This window comes from Aedes albopictus, chromosome 2, assembly GCF_035046485.1.
Source record: "Aedes albopictus strain Foshan chromosome 2, AalbF5, whole genome shotgun sequence".
Lineage (NCBI taxonomy): Eukaryota > Metazoa > Arthropoda > Insecta > Diptera > Culicidae > Aedes > Aedes albopictus.
The window spans coordinates 405865435-405883217 of NC_085137.1; the positions used below are offsets into that span (position 1 = coordinate 405865435).

Below are 17783 nucleotides of genomic sequence, written 5' to 3' on the forward strand. Positions count from 1 at the left end.
TGAAGAGAAATCGATCATTACAGATACGCCTGTATAATACTAAGCGCGAGACTTCGATGTAACTAGGCTATGAGCCATTTTACGAGACGTTTTGGATCAGCTGATCACTCATTTCATGAATGAAAATTTGATAGGAGGTCGCGTCCAAGCCCGTGAGTGTGAATATCAATATCAACACTGTTGTCGTTCCGTAGAACAGACTATAAGTGCATAGGTCTACAAACATCTGGTATGGTGAAAATACAGCTGACCGAAGTAGGGTCTGGGACCATTTGGGCAGGAGCGCCTATTTTGGGCACTTGCTGCTATAACTCAGTCAATTTCAAACCGATTGACTTGAATTTTGAAACATGGCTAGCTACTGTGCCTAGCTGATCGTCTCTCAAAAATCAAGCCAATCGGTTCAAAATTGACTGAGTTATAGCAGCAAGTGCCCAAAATAGGTGCTCCTGCCCAAATGGTTCCAGACCCTACATTAGGCCGATTGGTCAATGGATAGAATAATGATCACGAATCGCTATTCAGTGATTATGGAACAGGAATCGGGACGGTTTCTTAAATTTGTTCGGTTTTCCAATAACTATTTAGCTGATACTTCTACAATATTATTATTTCAGTATTGTTTTACCACAATCAACAATTAATGTCAAAATCTAGTCTTACTAACTAAGAAGAACAGCCTATGTTTAAAAGAAAGCAAAATTCACTAGTTGAACATCAACGGTTTCGAAGCAAAAAACTATTTTTCTACAATTAAACTATTCTCTCCCCAAGTAACCATGGCCTTTTTGCGTGCAGATATACGATGTATTTAGAGCAATCATTACTTTACAAGCAACCTTAAGGTTGATTTGAAGTGGATATGGTCAATTATAGAATCAAATTAATATAACACTGTTATAATCTTAGTTCAGTCGCATAATTGCCATTTCCACTTTAAATCAACCTTAAATGTTCATGTAAAGTAATGATTGTTCTAAATACACCGTATATCTGCATGCAATAAGGCTTCAGCACCGTGGTTACTTCGCTAGTTCAAATAGTGAATTTTTCCTTCTTCTAAACACAGGCTGTTCTTTCTAGTTTCATTGTAAGACTAGTTTTTGGCATAAATGGTTGATTATGTTAGAACCATAAAGCAATATTGGTATTGCGGGACTAATAGTTTAATTATTGAAAAAAAAAATAACAGATCTTAAACCCGTTTATTGTTCCTATATTTAAAAGAAGGAAAGATTTATGGTAAAAATACAGTAGCTCCAACTTCAACAGTTATTTTAACAGCATAAAAGGAGAAAACGAAAAAAAAAAATATGGCCATTCGGCACTTTTTGACCAAATGACATTCGACCCAATGGCCTTCAGTCGAATGCCCTAACACCATTGATATTAAGATTCTACAACAGTAACCGAAGCGCCATTAGCCATAATACCAAAGCCCAAATATGTTAAGCTCACATGTTACAATTACCGTGATAAGGGAATATATTGGTTGGAAATGGCGCAAATAAACTAAGAAGTTCATCCAGAAAGAACAGCAGATGATTAAAAGAAGGAAAAAACTCTGCTGGAATTATTAGAATTAATTTCCTCAAGAATAAGCTTTTTATAGCATTTGATCAAGTGATATTCGGGCAGTGACAGTCAGGCTAATGGTATAGGTAAAACCGTCACTTGAGTTATTATTTCTGTGTATTTTACTCGTTGCTTCCAATAGGTTTTTGTTTATGGTATTCGGTTGATTTAAGTCTGTGATCAACAATTCCGGGTAATTTTGCTGTTTGGCACAAACATGATCTCTTTAATGTTATTGTTATTGTCAAAAATAAGCTTAAAAAATTACTTTCAATTGAAAGCAGGGAATCTTTGAAAAATATAAGTAAAACCAAAAATTTCATATCAGTAAAAGCTGGGAAGAACATTCTATGTGTTGAAGAAAGGAAAATCTTTAATGAGTACTGCTCAAATTCCGCCAAAATAAAATTTGATCAATTGGATCCACATCATGATCAACTTGTCCACAAGACAAATTTGTAGAAATGTTCTAATTGAAAAAATAAGCTGTTGTGCGCAATGAAATATTTGAATAACATCGATGATTTAATGTATTGTGAAGTTTGAAAGGTTTAAGTTCACATCATTTTTTTGTTTCACAGTGATTTGCCCTTCTTCAAACTATAGGCTTTTCTTTAAAAGTTACTCTAAAATCATTTCTTGTTTGCTCTTACATCAGTTCCGGTAATTTATTTAACTTTCGCATATAATAAATTAAAAAAAAAAAAAAATTTACATTTTTACAATCGTTATTGTGGGCTAATCGATCCCAAACAAATAAAAAACACGATTTATTTTTCAATAAGAATTTTTTAAATTATCATTAGATTGGGAACACTTCTGGATTGAGAACTATGGAAAATTTCTGGGAAATGGTACTTTCTGGGGTATGGTACATTCTGGCAAATGGTTTTCTGGGAAATGGTTCTTTCTGGCAAACGGTTTTCTGGGAAATGGTATTTTCTGGCAAATGTCTTTCTGGCCAATGGCATTCTGGCGAATGGTTTTCTGGCAAATATCGCACAATCAGTAAAACTATCTCGAATCACAACAAAACTCAGCAGAGAGAGTTTATTTATGTGAGCATGTTATGGAAATGGTGGCAAACTATCAATTTATTGCTTATTTAAGCAAAATTAGCTATTTTCCATTCACGTTAGCTAATTCTTCAATATGGCGACAACCATAATCAGCGAAAATAAAACGAAAGCAAGTTTACTTTTATGATGACCGCAATAAACCTAGAAATGTCGTAGTTCTGCTTTTCCACCAACAGATGTCGTTACTAATCGAACGGATCGCCATCTGTTGAGAGTTTTAACAGTTTTATTGTGGTAATAATGATTGCCAGAAGGTTTACAAATTGGAAAGTTTTGTTTACTCTTAAAATCTGTCTTTATGGATATTTTCAAGTATACTATAAAACATTTTATCAATGGTTTTCATAAAAGCAGTCACTGCGAGTTTTAATTATTGCTGTAATAAAACCCTGATAAAAATCAAACAAAACCAATCAGCAATGAAATTGTTATTGCTTTTTTTCACTGAAAATTTTCCTTGCTTCGCTGAACAACATGACGTTTTCTTCCAGCGAAGGCTTACGCGATACAGAAAATCGCTGAATTTCACACTAATACTGCAGAAAATCTGTCAACAATAACTCAATACACATGCATTTTCAGCGAAAAGATTTATTTGCGTGACAACAATCCAATCCCATGAGAAATATTTGGCGAAATTTCCTGTGGTTTTCTAGTAAAAAAGGTTTGATAATTGTGGATTAAAACCTTAATTATTAGGACAGTTTATTTTTTGAGATATTCTGGAACTCTGAGTTATTGATAATCTTTGAGTTGGCTCGATTAAAAAATATAAATTTGGCGGCCAAATGAAATGTTGATGAATATCGCACTTTCAAACGTTTTACAAAAATCCATTTCATGGCACCAGATATGATTCGTGTAACTGGCTTTTGATGTTTGATCCTTGAACTTAAAAAAAGCCGCTATCTTGTATTTTGAGCCGCTCTTTTGGATTTAAGTCCACAATCTTGGACATTCTTGTCGCCAGTTTTGGACCCTAGACGTCTTCCGCATACCAAATATACCCATACTGCATGGCATTAGAGCCTGAAACTCCATTAAACAATTGGGTTTTTAAATTAAGAATAATATATTGATTTTTTTATTTTATTCGAAAGAGCACCTTTTTTAAGCCAGTATGATTTTTTTCAGATTTTTAAAACTTTATTTTGATACCTAAATTCAATTACAAAAAGATTTTTTGAAATCACCTTTTGACAGCTGGGCAACTGCTTGACAGCTCCGCCCAGTACCCCAAGTAACACTGAAAACATCTTTGGAAATCAGAAATTCAAAAGATGTATTACAACAGTAATATAAGTGAATCAGAAAACATGTTCTGTTTTGATTTGGCTTTAATAGTGTTAGCCGATCAATTATCGATGACAAACAGAAAATAAAATCACTTGGGTATCTCAAGTTTAAAATACATATATGCTGAGAACATAAAACATTACTGGAGCATCATGCTAACCAATCACGAAAACAACATTGTTTACATCCTAAAACCAGCACTCTACATCGCGAATCGTATGATCAAAAATGAATATATTTCAGTCCTGGACTATTGAATATATCATGTTCAATTCAAACTACACAACATTAAACCCCATTGAAGCAACAGAAGTTTTATTTTCTAAATATAACATAATCACAATGTGTTAAGTAAATGTACATCACTGTAGGGAAAAAAACAGATCGCTGCGCAGCTGTAATGCCTCATAGTTTGGTCCGCAGTGGTTAGCAAGTTCCCCGATGAGCCAGATTTTGTCGAAGTGGAGTCACGTTGATTGTAACCTCTTTGCAGAGCGTAAAAGATGATGGCCGTAGAGAAAGAATGAATGCGTAAGAGTTGATGATAAATTTAGTGATATAACTCGTCGGATTGTTGAAGTTGACGGAGTAGATTCAACACGCCAAAATTTCTTTACGGTGGAATACTAGCTGGTCACAAATCTTCTCAGGCATCACCAAGCTCACATTATGGGCTGCTTGACTCCAGCTAATCATCATATAACGTTTAATCTTAACCCCTTGTGTCCAATACCGACTGTCTATTTCACAAAAAAAAAACTGAAAATGCACTCGGAATCTGCAACACAACGAAGTGTATAATTGCTAACTTACTGGAATGTTTACTTTTTTGACAGATGCTCATTTTAACATGATTTCTGCTTAACTAAGCTGTAGTTTAGTTATTTAAGCAGTTAAATTATGATCACAAAACATAATTACAGCTTTACAATACGTTTGTTGAAAATATGTTTTTTAAACGTATTATTATCGTAGGTATAGCTCCTTCCAAAAACTTGTTGTAAGGTTGTTCTACGGATGGATTATAAGTGTAATTTGAACTTCCTTCTAAAATGCAGCGCTGAGTCTGTTGACATGGAGTTTAGAACAATCATCCGGATTACACTGCCGTAATTCTGCAAAGTGACGTAAGCGACATTGATAGTTCTAGCCCATTTTTTGGTTATTATGCATAAAACTCTTGCTCATCCTCTAAGTTTATTTCCATAGATGATAGATTACGACTAGATCTTGCATTCTAATGAAGCAGGCATACCACAGTGTTATTTTTACACCAGATATTATATATAATACACCAAAAAATATCGACATTTTGAATGGCGCTTACGTCACTTTGCAGAATTACGACAGTACAGTATGTGGCAAAACTTTGTATACAAAATAAAAATAAGCGACAAGGTAATGTTTTTATTTCCGTCTATTTGTCTCAAATTCTGAAGTAAACTTTTTTTTCAGTTAAGAATGTTCTAATGCAACGTGCGTCAATAGTTAAAATAAATCTCAGGCTTAAAAAAATATAAATTCTCAATATCTATACTTGTTTACATTTTCTGTACGGCACTGTAGGAATCGTTTGATGTCTGCCATATTGTTTCTTCGAGTGGATTCAAGAAGTGGATGCAAAAACAATCCATTTTGGTTGAATTACGTTATGATTGCTAACTGAAATCAGCAGCGCGTAAAATATTATTGAGCAAAATTAGAAATTTCACCATGAATCTGGAAGCGCATGCAAAAAAGCGCTATTATTAGGGAGGATGATCCATTTTCCAAAGAATTTTCCGAAGGGGTACAATCGTTGACTCAATAATATTTCCATGTTGCATGTTTAAGTAGTCAACCAGGCCAAAATTGTGTTTATAAATAAAATGTTTTTTTTTTGTTTCTTTTTTGTTTTTGTTTTGCGTTATTAAATTTATGCTCCTTGTATAATTGAATATATTTTGTATTATAAATGCTTTTTATCAGTTATAAAACTTCCAAAAAGCTCTGTTCCAACCAATACAAATGGAATGTAATATAAAAGTATTCTGCAAGTTATATCACTGATAATGTATATTAATCGGACTGGAAAATGTAATTGCATTATATATGTTTTTTCCAAGTTATATTATCGAAAAATATTTTGATATAAAATAAACAGTTAAATGGTTTGTAGTTTGATCCCAATTTTTAGTACTATAAGTGTATTAGGATACATCTTGTATAACATATAAGATGTTTTATAAGCCGCCATTTTTTGCGCTGTTTTGACTTTATAAGTGTTCAAAACTGAGTAAATAATTCATGAAAAATACAGCACACTTGGTATGAAAGGTTAAATTTAAACTGTTATAAAACATGTTGTGTTACTTGGGACGAAATGCGACGAGGGGTGATTCGACAAATCGCTCCTATACAAACTTTAAATCGATTTTCAAATAGGTTCCCGGGCACCAAAGTTCATGAAAATTTGGATTTCGGCTCAGTTTGGCATGTAGATTATGAATATGGAATTATCTCAACACCACTAAAGAAGCCAATTGCCTTCTTGAACTTGGGGACATTATCTTTGATTTTAGACCTCCATCTTGGATATTCTGCCCGCCATTTTTGGACCCCGGACCGGACATCTGCTTCATATCACATATATAAATATTTCATTATTTTGGAGCCCTACATTTTGACTTATGACAAAAATTGTGAAAAAATCTTGAATTTTGTGACGCCATATTGGATATTCTGCTCGCCATTTTTTGATCCAGACTTCTTCCCCACACCAAATATACCCATATAGCATGGCTTTAGAGCCCAAAACACAATTAAAAAGCCGCCATCTTGAATTGGGAGCGGTCATCTTGGATTTTAGACCACCATCTTGGATATTCTGCCAGATTAGGACTCAAGACATCTTCCCTATACCAAACATACCCATACTGCATGGTTTTAGAGCCTAATACACCATTCAACAGCCGCCATTTTGGATTTAATACTGCCATCTTGGATAATTTGGTTGTAATTTTTTGACTCCGGATATCTTCCTCGCACCATGTATACTCATATAGCATGGTTTTAGAGCCTAAAACACCATACAGCAGCCGCTATCTTGAATTTAGAGCCGCCATCTTGGATTTTAGACTACCATCTTGGATATTTTGTTCGTCATTTATGGACTCCATACATCTGCCCCGTACCAAATATACCCATATTGTATGGTTGTAGAACCTAAAACACAATTGAACAGCCACCATCTTTAATTTGGAGCCGCCATCTTGACGTTTATACCGTTACCTTGGATATTTTGGTCGTATTTTTGGACTCCGGACATTTTCTCCATACCAAATATACCCATATTGCATGGTTTCAGAACCTATAATACCATTTTTGGACTCCATACATCTGCCCCATACCAAATATACCCATATTGCATGGTTTTAGAACCTAAAACACAATTGAACAGCCACCATCTTGAATTTGGAGCCGCCATCTTGGATTTTATACCGCCATCTTGTGCATTTTGTTCGTCATTTTTAGACGCCAGACATCTTCCCCATACCAAATATACCCATATTGCATGGATTTAACGCCTAAAACACCATTCAACAGCCGCCATCTTGAATTTGAAGCTGCCATCTTGAATATTAGGCTTTGAATTTTGGGCCGACATCGCGGAATTTGTGATCGCCAGTGTTGATTTCCACACAAATTTCCTTAACCATGCTTAAGGTTTCAAAAATCTGGTACGGGTATAAATCTTTGTTACAATTATAAGACAGAATAATTGTTAAATGTGTTATAAATTTTATATTCGTGCGTTCTTTGTGTTAAATGTTTCATTTTAAGTTGTAAATATTCCCAGAGTTTAAAACACATTTATAGGGTTCTGACAAAATATGAAATGCAATCCAATATTGATTGCCAACTTTCAGGAATAGAGTTAAGAAACTATAGAGGACGAATGTCGCTGCTGTTCCCTTTGTTCTCGTTCGGAAACATGTCGGGTATCTATCTGTCAAACTGCATATTATGCGTTGCAAGAAAAGCACAATTATGGCGACTATTTTTCAAGGCCTTCAATGATGCACAAAATTTAATCGCAGTACAAATGCCACGTGCAGTCGCAGCAGTCACCATATCACCCGGCCACGTGACAACCTTTTTTCAAGAATTATCAAAGAACGCTATGATGGAAAATTTGAAAACAGGTCTGTTTTCTTAGGCGACTGTCTCGCGCGTATCTCTGACTGCGGGTAAAAGTAGTCGCGAAAGTAGATTTTATTTTGATTCGTATAATACTTTTTCGCTTTGACACTTATAGCCCGGCCTATCTCCGCCAGCAAGAGATGTTTCGGCAGCGACGCCAGCGACATTCGTCATCTATAGTTTATTAACTCTATTCTTTCAGGCTATTTCGGGCAGCAGTCAAGTACTAGAGATGTAAGCCTTCCCTGCCACGGACTTCAAGTTGTTGAGCTCAAGTATCGAACCCTGAAACGGGGTGCCCGATTAGGATTAGTTTTCCTAGACAAAACCAAGCTATGAACACAGCATCAAATGCTGTGAACTAAAAGGCAAACTGCCAAATAAAATACAATTCCAGGATGACTGATGGACCCAAACCAATGCATGAAACCTCGTCATCCTGTGATCGGAAGATGTTATCCATCTGGATAACAGGGCACATTTATGTTATGTGTTGTGCTGCATCAATTTGTGATGTCTGTATATTGTGCATTTGTAAGGTTCTATGTATGTCGTGAAGTGTTAATGGTATGTAATAATTAATTTCTTTTATTTTTGTAACAAATCACCGCAGTTTGATGTGTCGCATGATGGGGCTTGGTTCAGTTTTATATACGGCCAGTTATACCGGTGCTGGTCCGGATCACGGAAATGGCCATAACTCCGGAACGCCTTGACCGATCCGGACCATTTTCAATAGCAAACAATGCGGTAAAATTCCGGTTCAATTCGAGCTATAATCCGAAAAATCGGCCAATGGGAAGTGCCTTAAAAGTGAGTGAACTTATTTTGCTCACAGGCATACATACATACACACACACACACACACACACACACACACACACACACACACACACACACACACACACACACACACACACACACACACACACACACACATACACACATACAGACATCATCTCAAATCATCGAATTGAGTCGATTGATATATGCGACTTGATCCTCCGAGCCTTTTTTCGAAAAATCGTTTTTTGAGTGAACATATAGCCTTTCCAGTACACTTAGTGTACGAGAAAGGCAAAAAGGTTTGATAATTGCGGATTAAAACCTTAATATTAGGACAGTTTATTTTTGGAGATATACTGGAACTCTGAGTTATTGATAATCTTTGAGTTGGCTTGATTTAAAAATATAAATCTGACGGCCAGGGGGGGGGGGGGGTGGGGGGGCGACGCCCATGAGGTTATCCCAAACATTTTGGCCATCCCTGTATATTTTTCATTAAAAAATAAATAAATAAATAAATGCACATTTGTCAAGTCACCATGCGTCTCCATTTAGGTATTTGAACTAGCCACGTAGGATAGTGGATGTATTTTGGCCCACCTAGTGAGCTTTAATGAATTTAGGATGTAATTCCTACTAAATGTATACTGGAACTCGAAGTCTATTCAATTACGTGGTAAACTTTTTTTTTTGGGTTTTCTGTTAAAAAGGCTGATTAGTATCAATAAATATTGAAAATGTGTTCACTCCCAATAAAAAGCTCTCAATAAAAAGCACTAAAAACTACCTTATTTGTCGGAATGTTGATATCAAACGCATGGTGGCTCACATTTTCATAACTCCTTGTAAATTATCGGAATGAAAGTACCAAATACAATTTCACTGCCGAGGAAGTAAGTTTTTTTATACACATATTTTATGTTCATTTGTAGGTTGATTGATATAGGTATTTCTTCTTCACAAGTTTCTTTTAATCACACAAGCATGTGGTCCTTGATTGGGGTCACCACCAGTGGACAATGAACGAACATTACTCGCTCCAACTCAAGGAAGCCGTTTCATTTATGCTGGGGATAAAAAACGTCGTTTGTTTTCCATTCGAACGTTTTTCCTTCGGTTGATTTCCTTTCTAAGTGTAATGGAGTTATGCTGTATACGGCACGTGTTCCTCTAGTTAGTGCCGAAAGGGAACTCGTAAATTTAATGGGGTCCTGTTTTGCAACGGGTTTCCCGTGCGACACAGGAAGCATGAAGATTTGCATAAATTTGAATGTTTGGTCTAGTCGGTTGAAAGTGACGCTGAATTATGATTTCCAGTGGCATTTTTTACGATTCTTTTCGACCATTTGTACTCACCATCCGGTACGAAAATGTTCAAAAACAGGCAATCCTCGTCGTACTGCTTCTCGGCATCATCTGCGGCCGGTTTGATCAGCTCCAGGAACAACTGGTCATGGCGCCGATGGGTTTCCCGGGGTGATTCCCAGCATTGTGGCCCGAAGGTGGACGCGTTCTTAACTCCTTCCCAACTGGGCAGTCCATCCACCACGGGTGGCGCGAAACGTTTCTCGGCGGTTGGAGCCTGGGCATACGGGATCCCCAGATATGCAATCACTCGTTGAGTTCTAAACATTTTGACGAAGGTTCCCATCACCGTACCTTGGTTGGGAATCTCCACCGTGGGTGGATCACGAGCCGCACATTGCCGAAATATGGTCACCACCAGAAGCACATGAACCACCACTTTCAATAGTAATCTATTGCGCGTCATGTTTCTCTTTGAATTTAAACTTTTTGCACTTATTCATATATGAAAAAGACACACGACCACTGCTCCGAAATTTGCGCAAAAAACCGATAAAACTCCTTTATCCTTTCGGTTCCCGTTGGTTCTTCACAGGGCGGAAACGGAGCCCGCGGGAAATGGGAACATCAGCACTGAGTAACATAAAGCACCTCCAGAGGGGAAAACAAGCACACGTACTACAGCCGCTGCTACACAAATCAAAGCGAAAGCCCGAAAGCGACTGGTAACCTAAAAACAATACTGGAGCAGTAAATCAACTAATGGGCCTAATGATGGTAGAAGGGGGACCCAGAACCGTGGAACTTCGAAACGAAACTGTGCTCCGTAGGAATCCTGCCGGTCGGACCGAGTGCTGAACGACGAATGGAAATCAAGTCTCGACACTTGGAGGGATCCCGTCTACCTGGGCTAGGATTTGTTCGCAGAAAAACGAACTAACGACGACGACGGCGACGACGACGCGATTCGGTTGTGGAGGCATTGCCGCCAGGACCTGGTCGGTCCTATACAGAGCCTACGGAACGTGAGTCACGCGACCAACTTCGGCACAGCAAATGCCTACCTACAGTACACAGAACGATGGAAGGGACCAGAGTGGGTTTCTGTTTGGATTGCCTCCGTGGTGCCCGGGTTGGGTACCGATAGTGGTCTTCAGCGTGGAGGGTTAGAATGTAAATCTCCAGCGTTTTCGCCGTCTTCGTGTCATTGAACGGGGTTAAACCGTTGGAACACGATTTTACCAACGTTTAATGTTTCCTCTTATATTTACAGTGACCCCACACCGATGAATCACCTTAAATTTTGTACACTATTTATGAATCACCATGTTGATCAAATGGAGTGATCCATAAACTGTGGTCATTTTTGCCGATTCATAAATTGTGGGGTCACTGTATGTAGTGGTCATTATATCTATAAGAAAATTTAGTTACTTGCCATACTCTCAAGAAATCATTCAAGATTTCATTTCTAGAGAATATATATTTTTTTAGAAAACTCTATAGACAATCTCTGAGAAATACTATGAAACGTTTTCAGGAATTAATTAAGAGATTCCTACAAATAAAACCCCAGAATTTCTCTTAGGCAATTGCCCAGAATATTGTTCAAGTAATGAACTATCCAGGCTTGTCCGCACTGAGCGCAAGAAAATTCTGCTCTTTGGATTTACACCATCAAGCACATCATAAATTAGAAATCTTTTCATCTTATCAGATAGAAGGATGTTGAAATATTGTAAATGTAATTTCGAACTGTCAAAAAACCGCACCACAGCGCCGCACGGGCCGTTCAAAGTGAAATTCACTAGAGTGTTTTCACCCGGGTGAAAATCTCTTTGCGCGCTCCGTGTGGCTCTGCGGTGCGGTTTTTTGACAGTTCGAAATGACATTTACAATATTTCAACATCCTTCTATCTGATAAGATGAAAAGATTCTAATTTATGATGTGCTTGATGGTATAAATCCAAAGAGCAGAATTTTCATGCGCTCAGTGCGGACAAGCCTGGAACTATCTAGGGTATGCGTGCCATTAGTAATCTCATGCTCCCATTTTCATCCTATTCGAAAACAAGCGATTACGGCACCGATTGACTCCGTTCTTTTTGTTTTCATGGGTGCTTACTTCTAACAAAAAATACAAAAATAAGAAACAAAACAAACAGCGCTTCAATCCTTTGTTTTTCGTGGGATGAAAATGGGAGCCACATGCTTAATAAGGGAACCAATACCCTATAGTATTTTTTTAGTATTTACTTCGGCGTGATGAAAAATACCCATCTTCCCCCCAAAAATAAGGTTTTTCATAGCTTATTATAGGGTGGGGCGGGGCAAGATGGGTCACCTTTAATTATGAACGTTTTTTTTGAAGCACGCTCAAAATTATAACATAAAATTATGATAATTTTTTAGTGAAAACATCGATTTTCAAGTCGCCTTAGGACCACTCATATCGTAAAGTTTTTTTATATTCCAAATAAAATTATAAAATGTTTACTAGGTAGTAGCTCTTGTTTACTCAGTATGGATGTGGAGCGTATATAAATGCAGAACAAATCTTATATTTTGAAGTTTTTCGTTGAGAAAATGTGAATTACTTAAAAGGTGACCCATCTTGCCCCGCACTTTTTCCAAGGTGCAAAATCGGTCCCTTTTTAAAACTGCTTGTTTAACATCATATTTTGTATTTAATGAACTTTTTATCGACTTTTAGCATAGCTAACTTGTGTATGAAAGAGTAGCGGACGAATACAAACCAATACGATTTGTATTTACAAAGTTATGGTGACCCATCTTGCCCCGCCCCACCCTATCAGTCATAAATAGTCAAAATTTCATTGCATTCGGTTCATTGAATCCGGAGATATAACAGCTCAAAGTTGGCTTTCGGATAATTATACCTTTTTCAATAATCTTTATAACTTCATGTAGAATAGCCCGATCTTCTTTGATATTCTCCTGATAAATAAGTACTGTGGAAAAGAATAGGCAAAGTAACGGTCAAAAAAGATTTCGCTGCCAAAATTTCTTAAAAGGTCTGCAGCTGGAAAGAAGCGAACATTGTGTAACGTTCGTAACGCCTGCCGGGTAAATACAATGGAGCTGTCACTTTTCCTTGCGGAAAAATGTTCCGTTCAATTATTCCGCAAGAAAAAGCGACATTTTTCTCCATACTAATCAGATGTCATAATTCTTTGGTAATGGATCAATGAAGCCAACTTTTTTAGCGTTCATCGCATGTAAACAGAGGCGCCACCGTATATGGACATTAACATTGTGACAGCAGTGGAGTTATGTCAAACACACAAGGCAACGGTGGTGCTATCTGTTCATTCCATAGCGGCCGTTTTAATTATTTTAGTGATCCATTTTAAGGATTTTTTCTTGAGTGCTTTTCTTCCTGCAGTACACTAAAACCTCTTTTTATACTTGTTGTTTTATGCACTTTTAATTTATGCACCTTTTTCTATGCCCTGCATAAAAAGAGGGAAAGCTACTCAGAACCAATATTGTGCATAAGAATATTCAATATTGACGGGAAATTGGAATGGCGGCCAGGGGGTGTTTATAGGGGAGAGCAATGGAAAGGTACAGGGGCGTTCTAGGGAGTTCCAAGGGGGGGGGGATACAGCAGGGTACCAGGAGATCTTTGAGGGGGGGGGGATTGTGCAGAGTTCAGTTATATTGAAAAGAAGAGAAAAGACAATTCACACCGTCTTCAGCCAGCGGCTGCACAGACTGAACACATTACTTACACTAGACAACGGACAACACAGAACACCCAGTGGCCCAGTGATAAATTTTTCATTTGACGAAAAGTTTCCACCGACTGGAGCGGGAATCGAACCCACACTCCGAGGCTTACGATACGCCTAGATGACTGCCGCCGCTAACCGCACGGCCACGAAGCCCACATGAGGGGGATTTCGAAAGCATTGCAGAGAGTTTCAGAAGATTTTCGACGAGTTTTGTAGGCGTTACAGGTATGTTTCCGGGAGTTTCCGAAGGTATCGTGTGCGTTATATGGGGTCCAAGTGGGTCTTAAGGGGGTTTTAGAGGCATTTTAGGCTGGTTTCAAAGGCGTTGCGGAGGCGTTTTGTAGGTTTCGGAGAATCTCAGGTGGATTACATAGGGTCCGAGGTGGTTTAAGGGGGATTCCGAAAACATTTTTAGAAGCTTCGGAGCATTTTCGGCGAAATTCAGAGGCGTTACGGAGGAGTTTTTGGGAGATTCGGAGCTTCTGAGGTGCGTTACATAGGGTTCGAGGGGGTTTAAGGGGGATTTCGGAGGCATTACAAGAAGTTTCAGAGCATTTTCGGAGAGTCAGAGCCGTTACGGAGTAGTTTTTAGGGGTTTCGAAGCCTCTCAGGTGCGTTACATGGGGTTCGAGGGGGTTTAACGGGAATTTCGAATGCATTTTAGGAAGTTTCAGAGCATTTTCGGAAGCGTTACAGATGAGTTTTCGGGGGTTTCGGAGCCTCTCAGGTGCGTTACGTGGGGTTCGAGGGGGTTTTAGGGGGATTCCGAAGGAATTTTTGTAAGCTTCGGAGCATTTTCGGCGAAATTCAGAGGCGTTACGGAGGAGTTTTTGGAGGATTCGGAGCTTCTCAGGTGCGTTACAAGGGGTAGTGGTTTCAAAGGGTATTTCGGAGGAATTTCAGGAAGTTTCAGAGCATCTTCGGAGAGTCAGAGGCGTTACAGAGTGGTTTTTGGGGGTTTCGGAGCCTCTCAGGTGCGTTATATGGGGTTCGAGGGAGTTTAAGGGGGATTTTGGAAGCATTTCTATGCCTGGATACTTTCGGGAAACCCTTTGAGCCCCACCTCAAATGCCCAGGAGCAAGACCTGTTCTTGCGTATTTGGTTCCTTCGTTAAAGCCCAAACTTAATTTATTCACAAATTTCCCTCTGATCGAGCAAGTGGTAGGTGGAAGGCTCGATTTCGCACGACAAATTGATTATAAACTTTGTTTCACATATTTTATTTCTATAAGAACTATCACAGTACAGAAATACATCTAGCTTAGCCTTCGTTGTGGTATAGATAGATTATACATTATAAATATTGAGGTGCATATAAGATGTAGTGGTATATGACGTTAGGGTCCTGCACCGATAGCGTTTAGTCCGAACACCCTATTTTTATGCCTTTTTTAATTTATGCACATTTTTTATTCATGCAGTCCCTCCCCGTAACGTGGGTAGATCACCTTAGATTGGTGCGTTGCGGTGTAAGATCTACCAGATCCAATTTTGATCTTGATATTTACCGTATTTATAAATATTCCAAGATCAAAATTTGATGCGCTTTTTTGTGTTTGTAGTATTTTTGTTTCAATGTACTGTTAATTAACATATTATTTCAGCAGGATTCAGGTAAATTTATCGTATGATATAAATAATATTGTAAAAATATGTAACTGTGGCGAGCTTATCACTAACACGTAGCTTATTTGACGTACGATGTTTATATCTTTTTTTATTTCAGATTAACAACCGAAGAATCTAGTATTTCAACCAAATGCTATCAAGATGACGAGGAAACCAGGATGAATTGGGCAGACAACTGATTCGAAGCAGTCTAACAATGGTGTGCCTAAACGATGACCAAGCGTATCCTTTGGAGTTTACCTTTCCACTAACAAAACCCAATTTCCCATTACACCTAGGCCTGAGAGATCATAGAGTTGTCTACATTTTTCTTAGGTGTCCAAAAATAACCATCCTTTCCCATCCCTTAGCAGTCGCAAGGACGTGGCCAGGACAGTGCTCGACCATTGGAGGACTGCGTGAGTCTTGTCTAAGAATCAGAGATTAGTCCCAAGTATTTGTGCTTTGGTTCGGACGGGAAGGTGGCAACCCTCATAACTGCGGTGTACCACCTACGAATTTGTGCGACTCGCTTAATGCTAATGCTAATGCTAATTTTTGATTTATGCAGTCCCAGCCATGTCCATAAAAAGAGGTTCCAGTGTACTAGGCTTTAGGAGTAAACTTTTTTCAACTTCATATGGTGCTCGAACCATAGCTACACCAAAACGTCCATTTAGGTAATGAGTCGGGAATGCCTAAATAGAATTTTTACCTAAATGGATTCAGTTTATTACCTAAAAGTTCAATTAGGGAGAGTGATTTGAGATTTAAAGGGAGATTTAAAGGGGGTAATGCAGAGTTTCAGAGAGCTTTCAAGGTAGTTTCAGGATTGGAGGGATTTCAGGGGCGTTTTCGGGGGCTTTGGAGAGTCTAAGGTGAGAATTTATTGTCATTCAAAGCTGGACACGAGCCACAAAAATCCTGCAAAATTCCGCCAGACTGAAAAAAATATTGAATGTCGGGTCAATTTTTATTGTATGTTGGGCCACTGTTGGACCAACATCGAACAACTGTTGGGTCTATGTTGGGTTAGGTGGCCAAAATAAAAACAGGTGAATGATAGGTTTATGTTGGGTTTGACGTTATCAATGATGGTAATAGTAGTTTACGCAACAAGAGTGAAGATTTTTACAGCACGAGTCGTACATTTATCCAACGAGGCTTGCCGAGTTGGATAATTACGACGAGTGCTGTAAAAATCGAGTTCTGCACCGAGTTGCGTACAACGTTTTTTGCACCTTCATAAATTACCACTTGAGGATAGTTTTTAACTAAACTTTTTCATCAGACTGCACACTGATGTTCATATCCATGATTAAGGAAGTCTGATCATAGCAGGTTATACTGTGCAGTTGTCACAATTTTTCAAACCTGCGTCCAGAATGATCCATTACAGCACTGTTAATTTGGTATGGGAAAGTAGGCCTTTTCCTGTCAGATTTGCGTGAGGTAAAATGGCATATTACGATGAGAAGTTGCAAAAAAGCTTTTTTGCAATTTCTCATCGTAATAGGCTGTTTTCCTTCACGCAAATCTGCCAGGAAAGGCCTACTTAACCACAACAAATTAGCAGTGCTGTAATGGCTCATTACAGCACTGATTTGCGTTGCGTAATGAACCATTACATCACTGTTTTCAGTTTTGATCAATTTCTTGATGCTTTCTGGACGCAGTTTTGAAAAATTGTGACAACTGCACACTATATCCAGCTATGATCAGACTTTCTTAAACATGGCTATAAACATCAGTGTGCAGTTTGATGAGCAAGTTTTGTTAAAATCTATCCTCAAGCAGTGATTATTGAAATTGCAAAAAACGTTGTACGCAACTCGGTGCAGGACTCGATTTTTACAGCACGAGTCGTAATTACCCAATTTTACAGCACGAGTCGTAATTACCCAATTCAGTTTCCAAGAATACATTTATCATCCACCTCCTTGACAAGTTCAAGCATTAATTTCTGAAGACCACCGAATTCAGTTGCAGATGCAATTTCGGCCAAGTACTGTAACTGCATTCGCTAATCTTTCTCCTTACGCTGTTACAATTTCATTCGCCAAAGGCTCAACTTCTTGCCGACCAAACATACCATGCAAACTGTCGTCTTTTCTAACGCATGTATGTAGGTACGCTACGAAACCCCCACCATCATGCATTACGCCGAGCAGAAAGGAAATTCTACCGTCCAAA

The 17783-nt window shown here is 38.3% G+C and overlaps 1 protein-coding gene across 1 annotated transcript in view; it reads right to left on the minus strand.

Moving 5' to 3' along the window:
- The window catches only part of LOC109407914 (fatty acyl-CoA hydrolase precursor, medium chain), a 69520-nt gene extending 58264 nt beyond the window's left edge, over positions 1–11256 (minus strand). The window contains exon 1 of the mRNA XM_019681100.3: positions 10275–11256. Within this exon, the coding sequence (XP_019536645.3) occupies positions 10275–10689 (415 nt within the window). The 5' untranslated portion in view covers positions 10690–11256. The remainder of the gene's footprint in view (positions 1–10274) is intronic.
- Between the last annotated feature and the right edge of the window lie 6527 nt (positions 11257–17783).